At 42.3% G+C, this 14,861-nt stretch overlaps 1 protein-coding gene across 1 annotated transcript in view; it reads left to right on the top strand.

Moving 5' to 3' along the window:
* brip1 (BRCA1 interacting helicase 1) overlaps positions 1-14,861 on the top strand; it is a 54,974-nt gene that overhangs the window by 13,923 nt on the left and 26,190 nt on the right. The window contains exons 8-14 of the mRNA XM_047392798.1: positions 1,724-1,945; positions 2,064-2,263; positions 2,341-2,473; positions 2,587-2,741; positions 2,822-2,999; positions 3,172-3,312; positions 4,535-4,696. Coding sequence (XP_047248754.1) covers positions 1,724-1,945; positions 2,064-2,263; positions 2,341-2,473; positions 2,587-2,741; positions 2,822-2,999; positions 3,172-3,312; positions 4,535-4,696 — 1,191 coding nt within the window. The remainder of the gene's footprint in view (positions 1-1,723; positions 1,946-2,063; positions 2,264-2,340; positions 2,474-2,586; positions 2,742-2,821; positions 3,000-3,171; positions 3,313-4,534; positions 4,697-14,861) is intronic.

Below are 14,861 nucleotides of genomic sequence, written 5' to 3'. Positions count from 1 at the left end.
ACCCTAGAATGTCAAGAACCATTTTTGTGAGACATGATACACTTGTAATCCCCCATACTGTCCTGACGTTCAGGCGCCTGCTGTAATGAGGACAATTATGCTGTCAATGGAGGTGTTGGCCTCCCGTGGCAATTGTCTCACTTTGTCATGAAAAAGGTGGCCCAGAAATAACCCCTAACTCGAGCAGGTGTCACTGACACCCTGTGTGTCATGACCTCAGGGTCCGGTGCTGTCATTGTCATGTTACCGAGCCGTACAGACACACAGTGATTCCTACAAAAACTGTGTTCTGCTAATATTGTCTTCAGATGCAACACCTGCCCTTTTAGCTGCTCTTGGCTCAGAGTTGTTCTGAACACCCTAAAAGCAGCTGTGGACTGTTTCTCCCCAAGCTTCAGATCCTGTTTTTCCTCTGCAGAAGGGGTTTAGTGTCAGTGTGCACATTTGGCATGTCGTTCAGAGAAGGAGACAATGTCACCCTCAGTGATTATTGTCTGAAACTGAGTCTGCCTGTGTACAGTGTCACACTGACAGTGACATCTCAAGCTGTGAAATTCATAAAGAACAGGGTGGACACCTACAGAACACATCTGCTGACAGCATTGGGGAATTGGTCCATTAGAAGCTGCTTCTTGACGCAGCTTCACAATCTGTGGATGTGTTGCTCCTGGAATATTGGATTCACCTCTTGTCAAAGCTGAAACTCCGAGAACAAGTTAAATATGGTTGCATTCCTTTAAAATCTAGTGGTTAGTGCTAATGGATATAAAATAAGATCCAAATTTGTGATTAATTTAACAACCTCAGTTATCTCTCATTTTATGGTGACTTACAGATTCATTTGGATTAACACAAAGATGTTCTTTTGGACAAAGGTTATTTCTGGACCATTCAGCTAAAACTAGGAATTAGCTGCTAATTAGGTACTAGGGTTAGTGAAAGCTCTAACTCAGCCCATGGCAATTAATCTTTTCTAATATGTTTGGAATATTAAATATTATACCGTGGTGTGGTCATCTCAGGAGTCTTTGTTTCCCTCCAGAAACTTCGTCTTTTAATCTGATATTGTACCTCAGTTTAAACAGGTGTTTGTTTTTCTTTGTTTCCAAAGGGTTCTGCCAAAAAGGATGGTTTGATTTCATGTTTTTAAAAATGCTTTATTATTGGAGAGTTCTTTCCCACATTTATTCTGTAGTATTACAATGTGACGAAGAAACCGAGCCAAAGATCTAGTCTATTCAAATTCAAAAAGACTTTATTAATCACGAAGGGAAATTCATTGTTGTGGTAGCTCATATTATATAGGTTTGTATGATTCTATGTTTCTATTCTGTAAGAGGAGAGAATTTAGCTTAAGGTGCTTTGAACCAACCAACATGGTGCCACAATCCTGAAGAGATTAAGACCAGTTCAGTCCATAGAGGAACTGTGTTGAATTCTAACATGCTTTCAGGAACATACTTTATGTCTACCCCTACTTTTGATAAAAACCGACTACTTTACAACAGCATAATGTTGACATCAATTTATTTGTGATTTTTCTTCACTAGCACTTTTTGATTCATCATAAAAACTTAATGTGTTCAGTTCTTGCTGTTTTTGCTTTAGAATCATTTCTTGCCTGGATCTCATATTTAGTAGACACAAAGCAAGATGTAAGGAGTTTTTTGACACTTCCATCTAAAACCAACACTTTTTTCGTTTGAAAACGTGCGGATTTCAGGGAAGGTCGTGCAGGTACTACCACGGTGTACAAAGGATGCGGGAGCAGCACACGCTCCAGCGGGTCCATGGGCTGCGTGAAGCTTGGGACATCGAAGACCTGGTCACTCTAGGGAAAAGGCTTCGTGCTTGCTCTTACTACGCTGCTCGGGAACTTATGCAGGGTGCCTCTATTATCTTTTGTCCGTACAACTACCTGCTGGATCCAATGATCAGAGAGAGTGTGAGTCCAAATAAAAATGAACAGTGGAAGAACTATGAAAGCACCAGTTCAAGAACCCATTATCAGATCCTAGCATTTAATCCGGTCTTTCCTTTTTATCAATCTTCATTTTCACCAGATGGAGATTGACCTGGCAGGCCAGATCTTGGTGCTGGATGAGGCCCATAACATTGAGGACTGTGCAAGGGAAAGTGCCAGCTACGCCCTAGAGCTGGCCACCCTGCAGTCATCCAGAGATGAACTGGACGGCATGGTCAACAGTAACATTAGACGCTCCAAGCACGAGCCTCTCAGGGACTTCTGTTATGTTCTAATCAAGTCAGTCTTTTGTTGAAACGTATCTTCTTCTCATTATCAAAACTTGAGCTTTACTTAGTTTTCTGTTGTTAACTCAGCTGGATCCAAGAGAGCCAAGAGCTGTTGTCTGAACGTGGATTTGAGAGTGCCTGCAAAGTCTGGAGTGGAAAGGATACACTGAGTATTTTCCACAGTTTGGGCATCACAGCTGACACCTTCAGTAACATGAAGGTAAGAAACCTTGCTTTAGTTGCTTGACTTATATAAACTGCATTAAAATGTTAAAAGTTTGAAAGCTGTTTGAAGCAGCCTAGTTTATTTCCTCTGTTATATCTTCGAGACAGCAAAACCTGGCATCTGTGTTGGAGAAGGAGGAGCGTGTTGGTGTGGTTAATGGTAAGGAGGACATGGTGCTGGTCCCAACCATCGGCTCATCCACAGCCACTGTACTGAAAAACCTCTTCATGGTGTTGGATTATCTCTATAGGGACAACCGCCGGTAAGAGACCATACTGACATCTTAAGTCCTTCGTGTTTCTTTGGTAACCAGTCACTCTGGAGTTCTTCCTGTGTCTGCAGGTTTGCTGAGGACTACCGCGTAGCATTGCAGAGGAGCTACACCTGGACGAATCAGGTCCCACCTGACGTCCCTGATGCCCAAGGCTTTTTGGTCCGGTTCCGCGCCCGACACCGTCAAAGCATCCGGGTCAAGAGGGAGGTCTTGACGCTGAGTTTTTGGTGTCTCAACCCTGCTGTGGTGAGAGATTTGACATGTAAAACACAGTTTGTTATTGCTGACCTGCAGAGATATGCAGATTTTAGTGGCATTAAGAAATGATGTCTGTTTTTTTTCTGGATTGATAACTGATATCAGCTGTTAACATGTTGGAATAATTTAACTCGGAGTCTGTTTTTTTTTTTTTTTTTAGGCTTTCTCTGACCTGAGTGCTACAGTACACAGCATTGTGCTGACATCAGGAACCCTGTCACCCATGGCCTCGTTCTCCTCTGAACTTGGGGTGAAGTTCACCATCCAGCTAGAGGCCAACCATGTGATCAACAAATCCCAGGTTAATGAGAGTGCCTGTTCTGCCATGTGTTCATGTGCAAAGCAGTATTTAGGAAACCTACTAACCCGTACTTCATTAAATTGACCCCAAAGATTATTGTGTGACTTTTATTTTTGCCACATCCTTATCTGTCACAATACATTTTTTATTTTAGCCTAATTGATGTCACAGTCTGTCCAAGTGATAAAACATTTCAAGAATGGCACACATGTGGTTCATCATCCCAAGTGGTTGATGCACATAGTTTAAAAAACACATTTCTGGGTAAAATTTGCCTTGATGCAGGACCTTTCAGAACAAATTACAATCTACTTAAAATGAAACATTTATGGAAACCATAAACTCTTGGAGTTTTTGAATGTTCTTATACCTGAGAATACACAAAAGAAAATAAAAAGCATTAGGCCTACCCCCCCAGATATATGGGCATTATATTCTTTTAATACCCATATATTTTAAGTAGGGAAACCATGCAGGATTCTTTTTACGTTTTGGCTCTACGATGATTTACAGATTCGTTTTCTACAGAAACCAGACTACTTTGTGTTGTTTCATTGAAATATACTATTAATATTCATTAAATTCATTAAAATCTACTTTATTGCTGACCAGCTGAGAAAAAAATAGTTTTTGCTTTTTTCATTAAAAAGTACTCTGTGGCCAGCGAGTACTTTTACCTTGAGAGCACCCGTGGGAAAAAGCGCCACTGATCCAGACCATACCACTGCAGCTCTGGTTCAATCATCTCCTATTGAGAGGTCAACCTTTACGGCCTCCAGCAGGCTTTCTTCAACTCGGACTAGCTTCCCTGTCCCTTATGAAAAAAAGCATGATGCCGCCACCACCACCATGTTTTATGGTGGGAATGATGCATTCAGGGTGATGTGTAGTATTAGTTTTTAGCCCCACGTAGGGTTTTGCATATGGGCTAAACTTTGGTTTTATTTGACCACTGTGACTTTTTCCACATGTTTGCTGTGTTCTCTACATACAGAGTTTCTTACGGCTTTCTTTCAACAATAGCTTTCTTTTTGCTGCTCTTCCTTAAAGGCTACATTGTGGAGTAGAGAACAAGCAGAGTTTGGGTAACTTTCACAATTCTGAAAACTAAACACAACTCTGAGATGTGACAGTTATTCTGATAGAAATGTAAAATAAATGGATCAGAACAAATTTCACTGTTTTTGCTGGGCCCTCAACCAATATTTTTTGTTCTGTTTAGGTCTGGGTGGGCACTGTTGGTGCAGGACCCCAAGGCCAAAAACTCTGCGCCACTTTTCAGCACACGGAAACATACACCTTTCAGGATGAGGTGGGGGCTTTGCTGCTCCATGTCTGCCAGGTCATGTCCAAAGGTGTCCTCTGCTTTCTGCCTTCTTACAAGGTAAGCCTGCCAGCAGAACCTTCTGTCCTAAAAGATAAAACAGAGAAAAATACACAATAAACCAGGCTGTGATGAATTGCCATCATTCATAAAACACTGTGCACTACCTGGCTGAAACTTTTATAGCTGATGGAAATATGGTATTTAACATAATAAACTATGAGAGAATATCCAAGTAAGCAGAAATCAACATAGACATGAATGGTTGTGAACCACTATAACACTGAGTTCCTACTTATATCCAAAAAGTTCAAGACTGTGCTGTTTTATTTTTTAAAGTGCCTTGAGAAGACATGTTGTGAATTTGCACTACATAATTAAACTGAATTGAATGGACATATAATAAGTAGAATATTTAAGTTTTTCATAGTTTTAATGTCCCAAGCATTGTCCACTGCAACATCACTACAGTGTTATCTATTTTCCTGTTCTATCATTATTTAATATGTGCCATAATATTTGTTTAATAATATATTTTGTGGCTATGTAATGAAGAGACTTTTGTTTCATCAAAATCCATCCAAAAAGCTTGGCCTCTGAGACAGAGAGTTTTGTATCCCAAATCAAATAAAATACATTTATCTGTAAATTAGTTTTGGTAAATGTCTTGGGTGTGATTTTTGTTTGGCAGTCATATTGGTATTCCTTTTGTTTTGTGTAGAAGATGTATAGTGCCATATGGTACATGCCACTTTAATCAATTAGTCATCAATCAAAAAAGTTTAAATAAAGTTAAGCTGGCTGTTTAGAGTTTGCATTGATTTAACTGACACACATTACCACTAGGAGGCGCAAGAGACTACAAATTAGTCATTTGGTTGCAACAAAGCATTTACACCTGGCAGTATAACAGTTTACTGATGGATATGATGTACATCTGGAATATCATTTGGCTTATAAAGCAGTACCACACTTAAAACGTTTGATAAGAACCAACAAAATATGAACTTTACGGGATTTGCTTGCCTTGCATAAATGCAGCACTATGATATGTTACAATAGAGCCTTTCTAATCAATAGAGGCACTTGTCAGGGCCTTGTTACATTCTTACAGAACTGTATCCTCTTTCAGTTAATGAGGACACATCTTAGCACACACTCATAGACACTTTGTACCGTTTGTTTGTTATGCCCTTATCCTCATGAATAATGAATGGTCTCTGTAGCTCAGTTGTCACTCTGGTTTAGTGAGAGCCAAATGCATTTCACATGTCATCATGTGAACTTAGCCAAAATGCACATAACATGTGCAGTGTTAACATAATAGATGTGGATAATTAGCATATGAACATTTATGTCTATAGTACATATTACTGGAAAGTTGTTGATGCTGCTGGTGTAGGGCTCTCCTGTGATAAGTCACACACTGACTTGTGTTTTGCCCTTGGCAGTTTCTGTTTTTTCCTTTGACGTGTTTTTTCTTTTCGTCGTCTCACTTTGGACTGGTATTACTGTGTGTCTCGTCCAGTGATCACTGGCTTGATTCGTCTGCAGTCTTTTCTTGCTATCAGGTTGCATTCTCCAACAGCTTATGATACCATCATGTAAACAGCAGAAGACTCAGGTTTGTGTTGTTGCCTTTTACCTCCCTTTTGTCAGCCCACGATATCAGCCAAGCAGCGTCTGTAAACCTCGGGATGTTTTTTTCTATTATTGATATTCATGTTGAAGTCTTTCCTCTCTCTATGCTGGCTCATAAATATTTAATCTGCAGTCAGCTCTTAAAGATAAGGAGATGAGGGAATATGAAAGGCCTGGTATTAATTGGAGCCCATGGAGGCCTCCGTGGTGCCACAGAGTCCCGTCTGCCCCTTACGGTGTGTAGTTGTGTGCAAGCAGTCGACATAGAGAGGGTTAGACATCTCAAGACAATTCTGTTCAGTGCATTGAAGTGATGACTATCAGTGCTGCCCACACAACTACTTCTGCAGTAGACAGGGCAGGGAGATGAAAAGGTGTTAAAGTCATTAGGGTTTCTTTTTTTGCTTAGGATTTCTTCTAGTCTTATTAGTCATGACACTAAACAAATCAAGGCCTACAATCCTGTTAACATCCCTACAATCATGCAGATGGACTTGGTTCCCTTAAAAGTCTACATCTGTTGTGTTTTTGTAGCACTTTAGTCTCAGCCGTGCCCTAGTTAGTGTCCATTAAAACCAAAGCATGCTCAGCTGTTTGGCTTTAGCCACTGAAAGAAAAGACCAATGCTTCACAAAGTACAGAGGGTGTTCTGGTTAATTAAAAAAACAGGGTTTGTAGAAGTAGAGCTATGAAGGGGAATACAAGATGCTTTTAAAGGAGACTGAGATAAGGGCCATTAGGTGATGTCGCCTCGCTGTCTGCGTGAAATTGCGTCCGGCGCCGCGGCTCCACCGAGCTCGTGTCAAAGCAAAGTCAAACTGAAATGCAGGCTGCACACCCACCAGCATGCACTGTCCTCAGCTGCTCATCTGAAGCACCAATCATGCAGCTCCTTCCTTACTGATGTCTAAAGCAAATTAGATTAATGGGTCAGTTTGTCCAGTGTAACTTATCACTGTTGATTTTTTGTTTTTACTGTGGAAACTTGAGGGTTAGTGCCGTTTGTCTAAGCTGGAGTTGTTTTAGTTAACTGACAGTTTCAGACCGTAAAAGCACTTATTAAAGGGACGAGAGTCATCTGTTTGTTACTTTTTTCAGTGTCCTTGCTGTTTCTTTCAGCATGCTTTAACTATACCAGAATAACAAAGATTTCTGGTTGATTTCTGATCTCCACTTGTTTAAAGCTCTGACTTGCTGGTTTTAGGTCATTCAGTTTTTTTTCTTTAAGAACTACTTCATATAGTTCAAAATAGTTTTTCTTAGAGTTCAAGAAAATGTAGTAATATTTTAAAAACAACATATTAAAAAAAGACATGATGTTTAACTTAATAACCTACTGAAGATTTCTCTTTTCAAAATGAACATGTTTTCGGTTCTGCTGATGTTGCAAAAGCATGTTGAGTAGAAACTCTTCATGGGTCCGGAGCAGGCAGGCTACTGGTAGCAATTTAAGCCAATCACAATGTGTTTCTCATGCTGTTAAAACCTGTGGCAACATTTTAATCAACAGACCTCTCTCAGAAGTGCAAATAAGCAATTTATTACTGCAACTACCCCGATGGTTTATACATCTGGCAGTAGGGCTGCATAATATATTGCACATGTTTTGTTATTGCAGCATCACTGTTTATATTATCCATATCATAAAGAGCTACCAGGACTGCAATAAACAGATAATTATACAGGCACCCTACATAAAGGCTGTCTCTTACAGTAATGTATTTGGCAATGCTTGGCTCTGCAGCTTTTTCAAAAATCTATTTTGTTAATGTGGAAATAATAAATTTTGTGTTTTCTAGTAGCTGGATATCATGCTAACTATCTGGGTTCTATGTTTGCAATGAACCCAAAGCACAATGACCTTAATGCTATTAAGTATTTGTTTAATACTCACAAGTCATATTACATTCAGCAAGATTATTGCATGTTTTCCTAATATTGCAAAAGCTAACCTGGCAGCCATACTGGATATTAGAAAGTAAACTTCATCTTTACTAGTAATTTAAATTTCAGGGGTGTTCCAGTTGTTTGTTTCTAGCTCTGAACATCTGTCCACTGAATACAAATTGAACTTTGCATAAGTGTTCCCAACTCCAAAAAGTTGTTTATTGTATGTTTATAAACAAGCACAAACCCTTTTAGGAACAATAACCTTTGAACTGTAGGTATGTTGACCTCTACTTGGACTTTAAACTACAGAGTTGTGTGCTGTACACACTGCATAGGTTGTGTTAACATCAGTGTAACATCTGACTGGGATTTGGTATATGTAAGCAGATACTACATCTGAGCTGAGTCAGATCTTAAGGAAATAAATCAGATGGGGGGAAGCTCTTGTTGTGACCAGACAGTCTTTAGTTCATTGCTAACTGTGAGAAGCACATTGTAAACAAATCTATCTAAAACATGACATCACTACCTCTGTCACATGACCAACCCCGTTCCCTCCCCCTCCTAATACGCATACACAAATGGTAAAAAGATGGAGATAAACATCAGTTATTAGTACCGGCCCAGTTTTACATAAAGGACCAATACCCTCGAACTCGTACTCGTCGTCTTCCGCTTTATCCGGGACCGGGTCGCGGGGGCAGCAGACTCAGCAGAGACGCCCAGACGTCCCTCTCTCCAGACACCTCCTCCAGTTCCTCCAGGGGGAGCCCAAGGCGTTCCCAGGCCAGCCGAGAGACATAGTCCTTCCAGCGTGTCCTGGGCCGTCCCCTGGGCCTCCTCCCGGTGGGATGTGCCTGGAACACCTCCAGAGGAAGGCGTCCAGGAGGCATAGATGCCGCATAGATGCCGGTATAGATGCCCGAGCTACCTCAACTGGGTCCTCTCGATGTGGAGGAGCAGCGGCTCTACTCTGAGCTCCTCCCGGATGGCCGAACTCCTCACCCTATCTCTAAGGGAGTGCCAGGCCACCCTACGGAGGAAGCTCATTTCAGCCGCTTGTATCCGGGATCTCGTTCTTTCGGTCATGACACAAAGTTCATGACCATAGGTGAGGGTAGGAACATAGACCGACTGTTAAATTGAGAGCTTTGCTTTTCAGCTCAGCTCTCTCTTCACCACAACGGACCAGCACAGCGCCCCCATTACTTTGGCAGCCGCACCAATCCGTCTGTCGATCTCCCGCTCCATTCTTCACTCACTCGTGAACAAGACCCCGAGATACTTGAACTCCTCCACTTGAGGCAGGAACTCCCCTCCAACCTGAAGAGGACAAGCCATCCTTTTCCGGTCGAGAACCAATACCCATATTTTGAAAAACAACCAGCATCAACAGATACGGATGTTAATGCAGATTTATCGCGCACCCTAATGCAAAGTAATCCAGGAATCTGTGAAAACTACAGGTCCTTCTCAAAATATTAGCATATTGTGATAAAGTTCATTATTTTCCATAATGTAATGATGAAAATTTAACATTCATATATTTTAGATTCATTGCACACTAACTGAAATATTTCAGGTCTTTTATTGTCTTAATACGGATGATTTTGACATACAGCTCATGAAAACCCAAAATTCCTATCTCACAAAATTAGCATATCATTAAAAGGGTCTCTAAACGAGCTATGAACCTAATCATCTGAATCAACAAGTTAACTCTAAACACCTGCAAAAGATTCCTGAGGCCTTTAAAACTCCCAGCCTGGTTCATCACTTAAAACCCCAATCATGGGTAAGACTGCCGACCTGACTTGTCCAGAAGGCCACTATTGACACCCTCAAGCAAGAGGGTAAGACACAGAAAGAAATTTCTGAACGAATAGGCTGTTCCCAGAGTGCTGTATCAAGGCACCTCAGTGGGAAGTCTGTGGGAAGGAAAACGTGTGGCAGAAAACGCTGCACAACGAGAAGAGGTGACCGGACCCTGAGGAAGATTGTGGAGAAGGGCCGATTCCAGACCTTGGGGGACCTGCGGAAGCAGTGGACTGAGTCTGGAGTAGAAACATCCAGAGCCACCGTGCACAGGCGTGTGCAGGAAATGGGCTACAGGTGCCGCATTCCCCAGGTCAAGCCACTTTTGAACCAGAAACAGCGGCAGAAGCACCTGACCTGGGCTACAGAGAAGCAGCACTGGACTGTTGCTCAGTGGTCCAAAGTACTTTTTTCGGATGAAAGCAAATTCTGCATGTCATTCGGAAATCAAGGTGCCAGAGTCTGGAGGAAGACTGGGGAGAAGGAAATGCCAGAAGTCCAGTGTCAAGTACCCACAGTCAGTGATGGTCTGGGGTGCCGTGTCAGCTGCTGGTGTTGGTCCACTGTGTTTTATCAAGGGCAGGGTCAATGCAGCTAGCTATCAGGAGATTTTGGAGCACTTCATGCTTCCATCTGCTGAAAAGCTTTATGGAGATGAAGATTTCATTTTTCAGCACGACCTGGCACCTGCTCACAGTGCCAAAACCACTGGTAAATGGTTTACTGACCATGGTATCACTGTGCTCAATTGGCCTGCCAACTCTCCTGACCTGAACCCCATAGAGAATCTGTGGGATATTGTGAAGAGAACGTTGAGAGACTCAAGGCCCAACACTCTGGATGAGCTAAAGGCCGCTATCGAAGCATCCTGGGCCTCCATAAGACCTCATCAGTGCCACAGGCTGATTGCCTCCATGCCACGCCTCATTGAAGCAGTCATTTCTGCCAAAGGATTCCCAACCAAGTATTGAGTGCATAACTGTACATGATTATTTGAAGGTTGACGTTTTTTATATTAAAAACACTTTTCTTTTATTGGTTGGATGAAATATGCTAATTTTGTGAGATAGGAATTTTGGGTTTTCATGAGCTGTATGCCAAAATCATCCGTATTAAGACAATAAAAAACCTGAAATATTTCAGTTAGTGTGCAATGAATCTAAAATATATGAATGTTAAATTTTCATCATGACATCATGGAAAATAATGAACTTTATCACAATATGCTAATATTTTGAGAAGGACCTGTATATGTTTTTCTTTCAGATTATATATCTATTACTGGTATAGTAAGTATTGTAAGTATAGTTATCTGAGCGGATAATGCAAAGTATGGCCTAAACATGGGTTTATCTGAGAGGCTCGTAGTAGTGCTCTTCCTGGGTGGCTTCCTTTGGGAAAACTTTCTGGGTACATCCTACTGGAAGGAAATCACGTTGCAGACCTGGAGCTCGCTGGAGGGGCTATATATACAGTCCTATTCAATCGATTACAATATTATTGAAAAGTTCATTTTTTTAATAACTCAATTTACTAAGTGAAACACATTATATAGATTAATTACACGCAAACTGATCTTTCGTTCGTTCGTTCGTCGTCTTCCGCTTATCCAGGACCGGGTCACGGGGGCAGCAGACTCAGCAGAGACGCCCAGACGTCCCTCTCTCCAGACACCTCCTCCAGCTCCTCCAGGGGGAGCCCAAGGCGTTCCCAGGCCAGCCGAGAGACACAGTCCCTCCAGCGTGTCCTGGGCCGTCCCCTGGGCCTCCTCCCGGTGGGACGTGCCTGGAACACCTCCCGAGGAAGGCGTCCAGGAGGCATCCGGTATAGATGCCCGAGCCACCTCAACTGGCTCCTCTCAATGTGGAGGAGCAGCGGCTCTACTCCGAGCTCCTCCCGGATGGCCGAGCTCCTCACCCTAATTCTAAGGGAGTGCCCGGCCACCCTACGGAGGAAGCTCATTTCAGCCGCTTGTATCCGGGATCTCGTTCTTTCGGTCATGACCCAAAGTTCATGGCCATAGGTGAGGGTAGGAACGTAGACCGACCAGTAAATTGAGAGCTTTGCTTTTCGGCTCAGCTCTCTCTTCACCACAATGGACCGGCACAGCGCCCCCATTACTGTGGCAGCTGCACCGATCCGTCTGTCGATCTCCCGCTCCATTCTTCCCTCACTCGTGAACAAGACCCCGAGATACTTAAACTCCTCCACTTGAGGCAGGAACTCCCCTCCAACCTGAAGAGGACAAGCCACCCTTTTCCGGTCGAGTACCATGGCCTCGGACTTGGAGGAGCTGATCCTCATCCCAGCCGCTTCACACTCGGCTGCGAACTGCAAACTGATCTTTTAGAGCCTTTATTTCTGTTAATTATGGCAATTTGCTTCTTACAGCTAATGAAAATATGGCATTCACATTACAATATTACATCAGACAAATAAAGAAAAACAGTCAGTCAGTCATTTTCTACCGCTTATTCCATAGTGGGTCACGGGGGAGCTGGTGCCTATCTCCAGTAGTCTATGGGCGAGAGGCGGGGTACACCCTGGACAGGTCGCCAGTCCATTGCAGGGCAACACACAAACAACCATGCACACACTCATTCATACACCTAAGGGCAATTTAGAGAGACCAATTAATCTAACAGGCATGTCTTTGGACTGTGGGAGGAAGCCAGAGTACCCGGTGAGAACCCACGCATGCACAGGGAGAACATGCAAACTCCATGCAGAAACACCCCAGGCTGGGAATCGAACCCAGGACCTTCTTGCTGCAAGGCAATAGTGCTACCAACTGCGCCACCGTGCAGCCCATAAAGAAAAAAAATTTTTAATAAAGAAGTGTGGGCATATGAGGTATCTGTCTTGTAACCATTATTTTTCATTAGAAGTCTAGTCCTCTTTTAAGCGGTTTCTTATCACGGCACTGAGCGATGTATTTGAAGTGTTCTGGTATCGTCACCAGTGTTGCTGCGAAGTGTAGATCACACAACAAGGGAAGGGTGGCAGACTGGAGTTGGCAGGTGGCTTCTTGTCACCAGTGGTGGCGTGACGGCTGCTGTGATATTTTGGAGCTAAATAATTAACAGCGCAACAACACGTCTCCCCTCGCCGCTGTGAAATGTGGCTCTGGGCTGCATGTTTCATTAATGCCATCGCCTCCAAAGCCACTCTATAATTCAGCAGGCACTACAGAAGCTGCGATGTGTTGCCACACAGCTCACTGACACCTGGGACAGGAGGAAGGAGATAGAGTGAGGCCACATGTACAGGAGGCGAATGGTGGGGGGGATAGTAAGAGGGTAGGGGGCATACAGGGGAAGTGCAAATGTGCGAGAAAGAGAACAGGTCACTGCTTTGTCTGGTTGTTTCGCCACCCGGTCCCAGTTGGTATAGAGATCTGGCCCATTTTAGCGCATCAGTAACAGAAAGTTGCACCTAGCATGCCTAGGAAGAGCAATGAATTATTCACTCTTTTTGTGCCCCTTATGTGCTAAATACTGTTCATTCACATTCATGTTGCATGGACATCAAAACTATTCTGTTATGAAATCTCTTTTGAAAACAAGTTCAGGTTTATTAAAGTTTCCCACATGCACTTTAAATTCAGAAAAGCTCATGGTAAAATGTCATATGCATATACTGCATATGACATATTTTAAAATATGTCAATAATAATTTAAAATGTAAAATAATTCAGTTTTGGTTTACCCAGTTTGATATGTTGCTTTAAATCTTTAAACAAAATACATTTCTGGCTTTTTTGGATGAATGGAGTGTATCATCTGACCTGCGGTATGATTCAAATGTTTATTCTCCTTGAACATTTTCACATTTTGTCACAACCACAAACTTAAATACATTTTTGTGGGAATTATTGCGATAGACCCATGCAGAATAGTGCATAACTAAGTGGAAGGAAAATGATAAATTGTTTTCAGAGTTTACAGCTGTGAGACACAGATAGCAAGGCTCTGAATGTGGCTTGTGCAAATGGACCAACAGTTTGGTGTGTGTGCGTGTGGTGTTGGACAGGTCTGCTCTAGGGACTCATGATTTCAAAGCTTGTGCGGGTAACAACTGTGGGTGTGTGCGCCGTCACCTGGGCAGAAGTGATACTAGATGCATGTCAGTAATGTACAGAAACGGATATTTACTTTAAACATATCTTTTTTTGTTATTTGATGTTAAAAACACAAGCACCAAAATCTGTCTTGTGATTCTAAAACATTGTGACATTTAGTTTTTACTTACCATGTGATACCGGTGTTATCTGAGTTGTTGCCTCCGTACTCATCTCCTTGTGGAATAAGCTTCTTTCTAAGTGCAACCTGGCAGATAATGGCTGTTTTGTTTAGCGCTAGATCCGCCTAAAGTACATTACATAAATTATTTATCTCCCGCTTAAGATTGCACTGAAAAGCAGTTGCAGGACAAAGAGTTTGCTGAGTTGAAGACACACGTTAGGCGGAGGGGAAGAATTGGGGGTGGTCTGTGCCAATGTAACACTGTGTATTTACTGAAGGTGTCATGTTTTATTAATGCAAATGTTCTGACCTCACTTAATTTTTAAGCCCCTCAACCTGATTAAACCCTCCCCATGCCTCATTTCACTGACATGAAGCAATAGCATTGACTTTCAGTCTTGCTGTCTCCTTTCCATGGCTGCTCAGTATTGCACTTAACTCACAAAATAAACGTATCCTTAGCTTTGTGTCGTGTTCTGCTAAAAACTGGGTTTAGCTATTCATGTAGGTAAATGAAGTATAATTTACAAATGCACTGAGGATTCAGTTGCATCTGCTGTCTGTATTTGACCCTTCTAGCATGTGAAGAAGTTTTCCGCTGATGATAAGAGGAACTTCCATTTGACCCCTGTAGC

This window comes from Girardinichthys multiradiatus, chromosome 18 (genome assembly GCF_021462225.1).
Source record: "Girardinichthys multiradiatus isolate DD_20200921_A chromosome 18, DD_fGirMul_XY1, whole genome shotgun sequence".
NCBI classification, from domain to species: Eukaryota; Metazoa; Chordata; class Actinopteri; order Cyprinodontiformes; family Goodeidae; genus Girardinichthys; species Girardinichthys multiradiatus.
The sequence above is the reverse complement of the archived record's forward strand: the minus strand, read 5'-3'. Positions and strand labels throughout refer to the sequence as shown.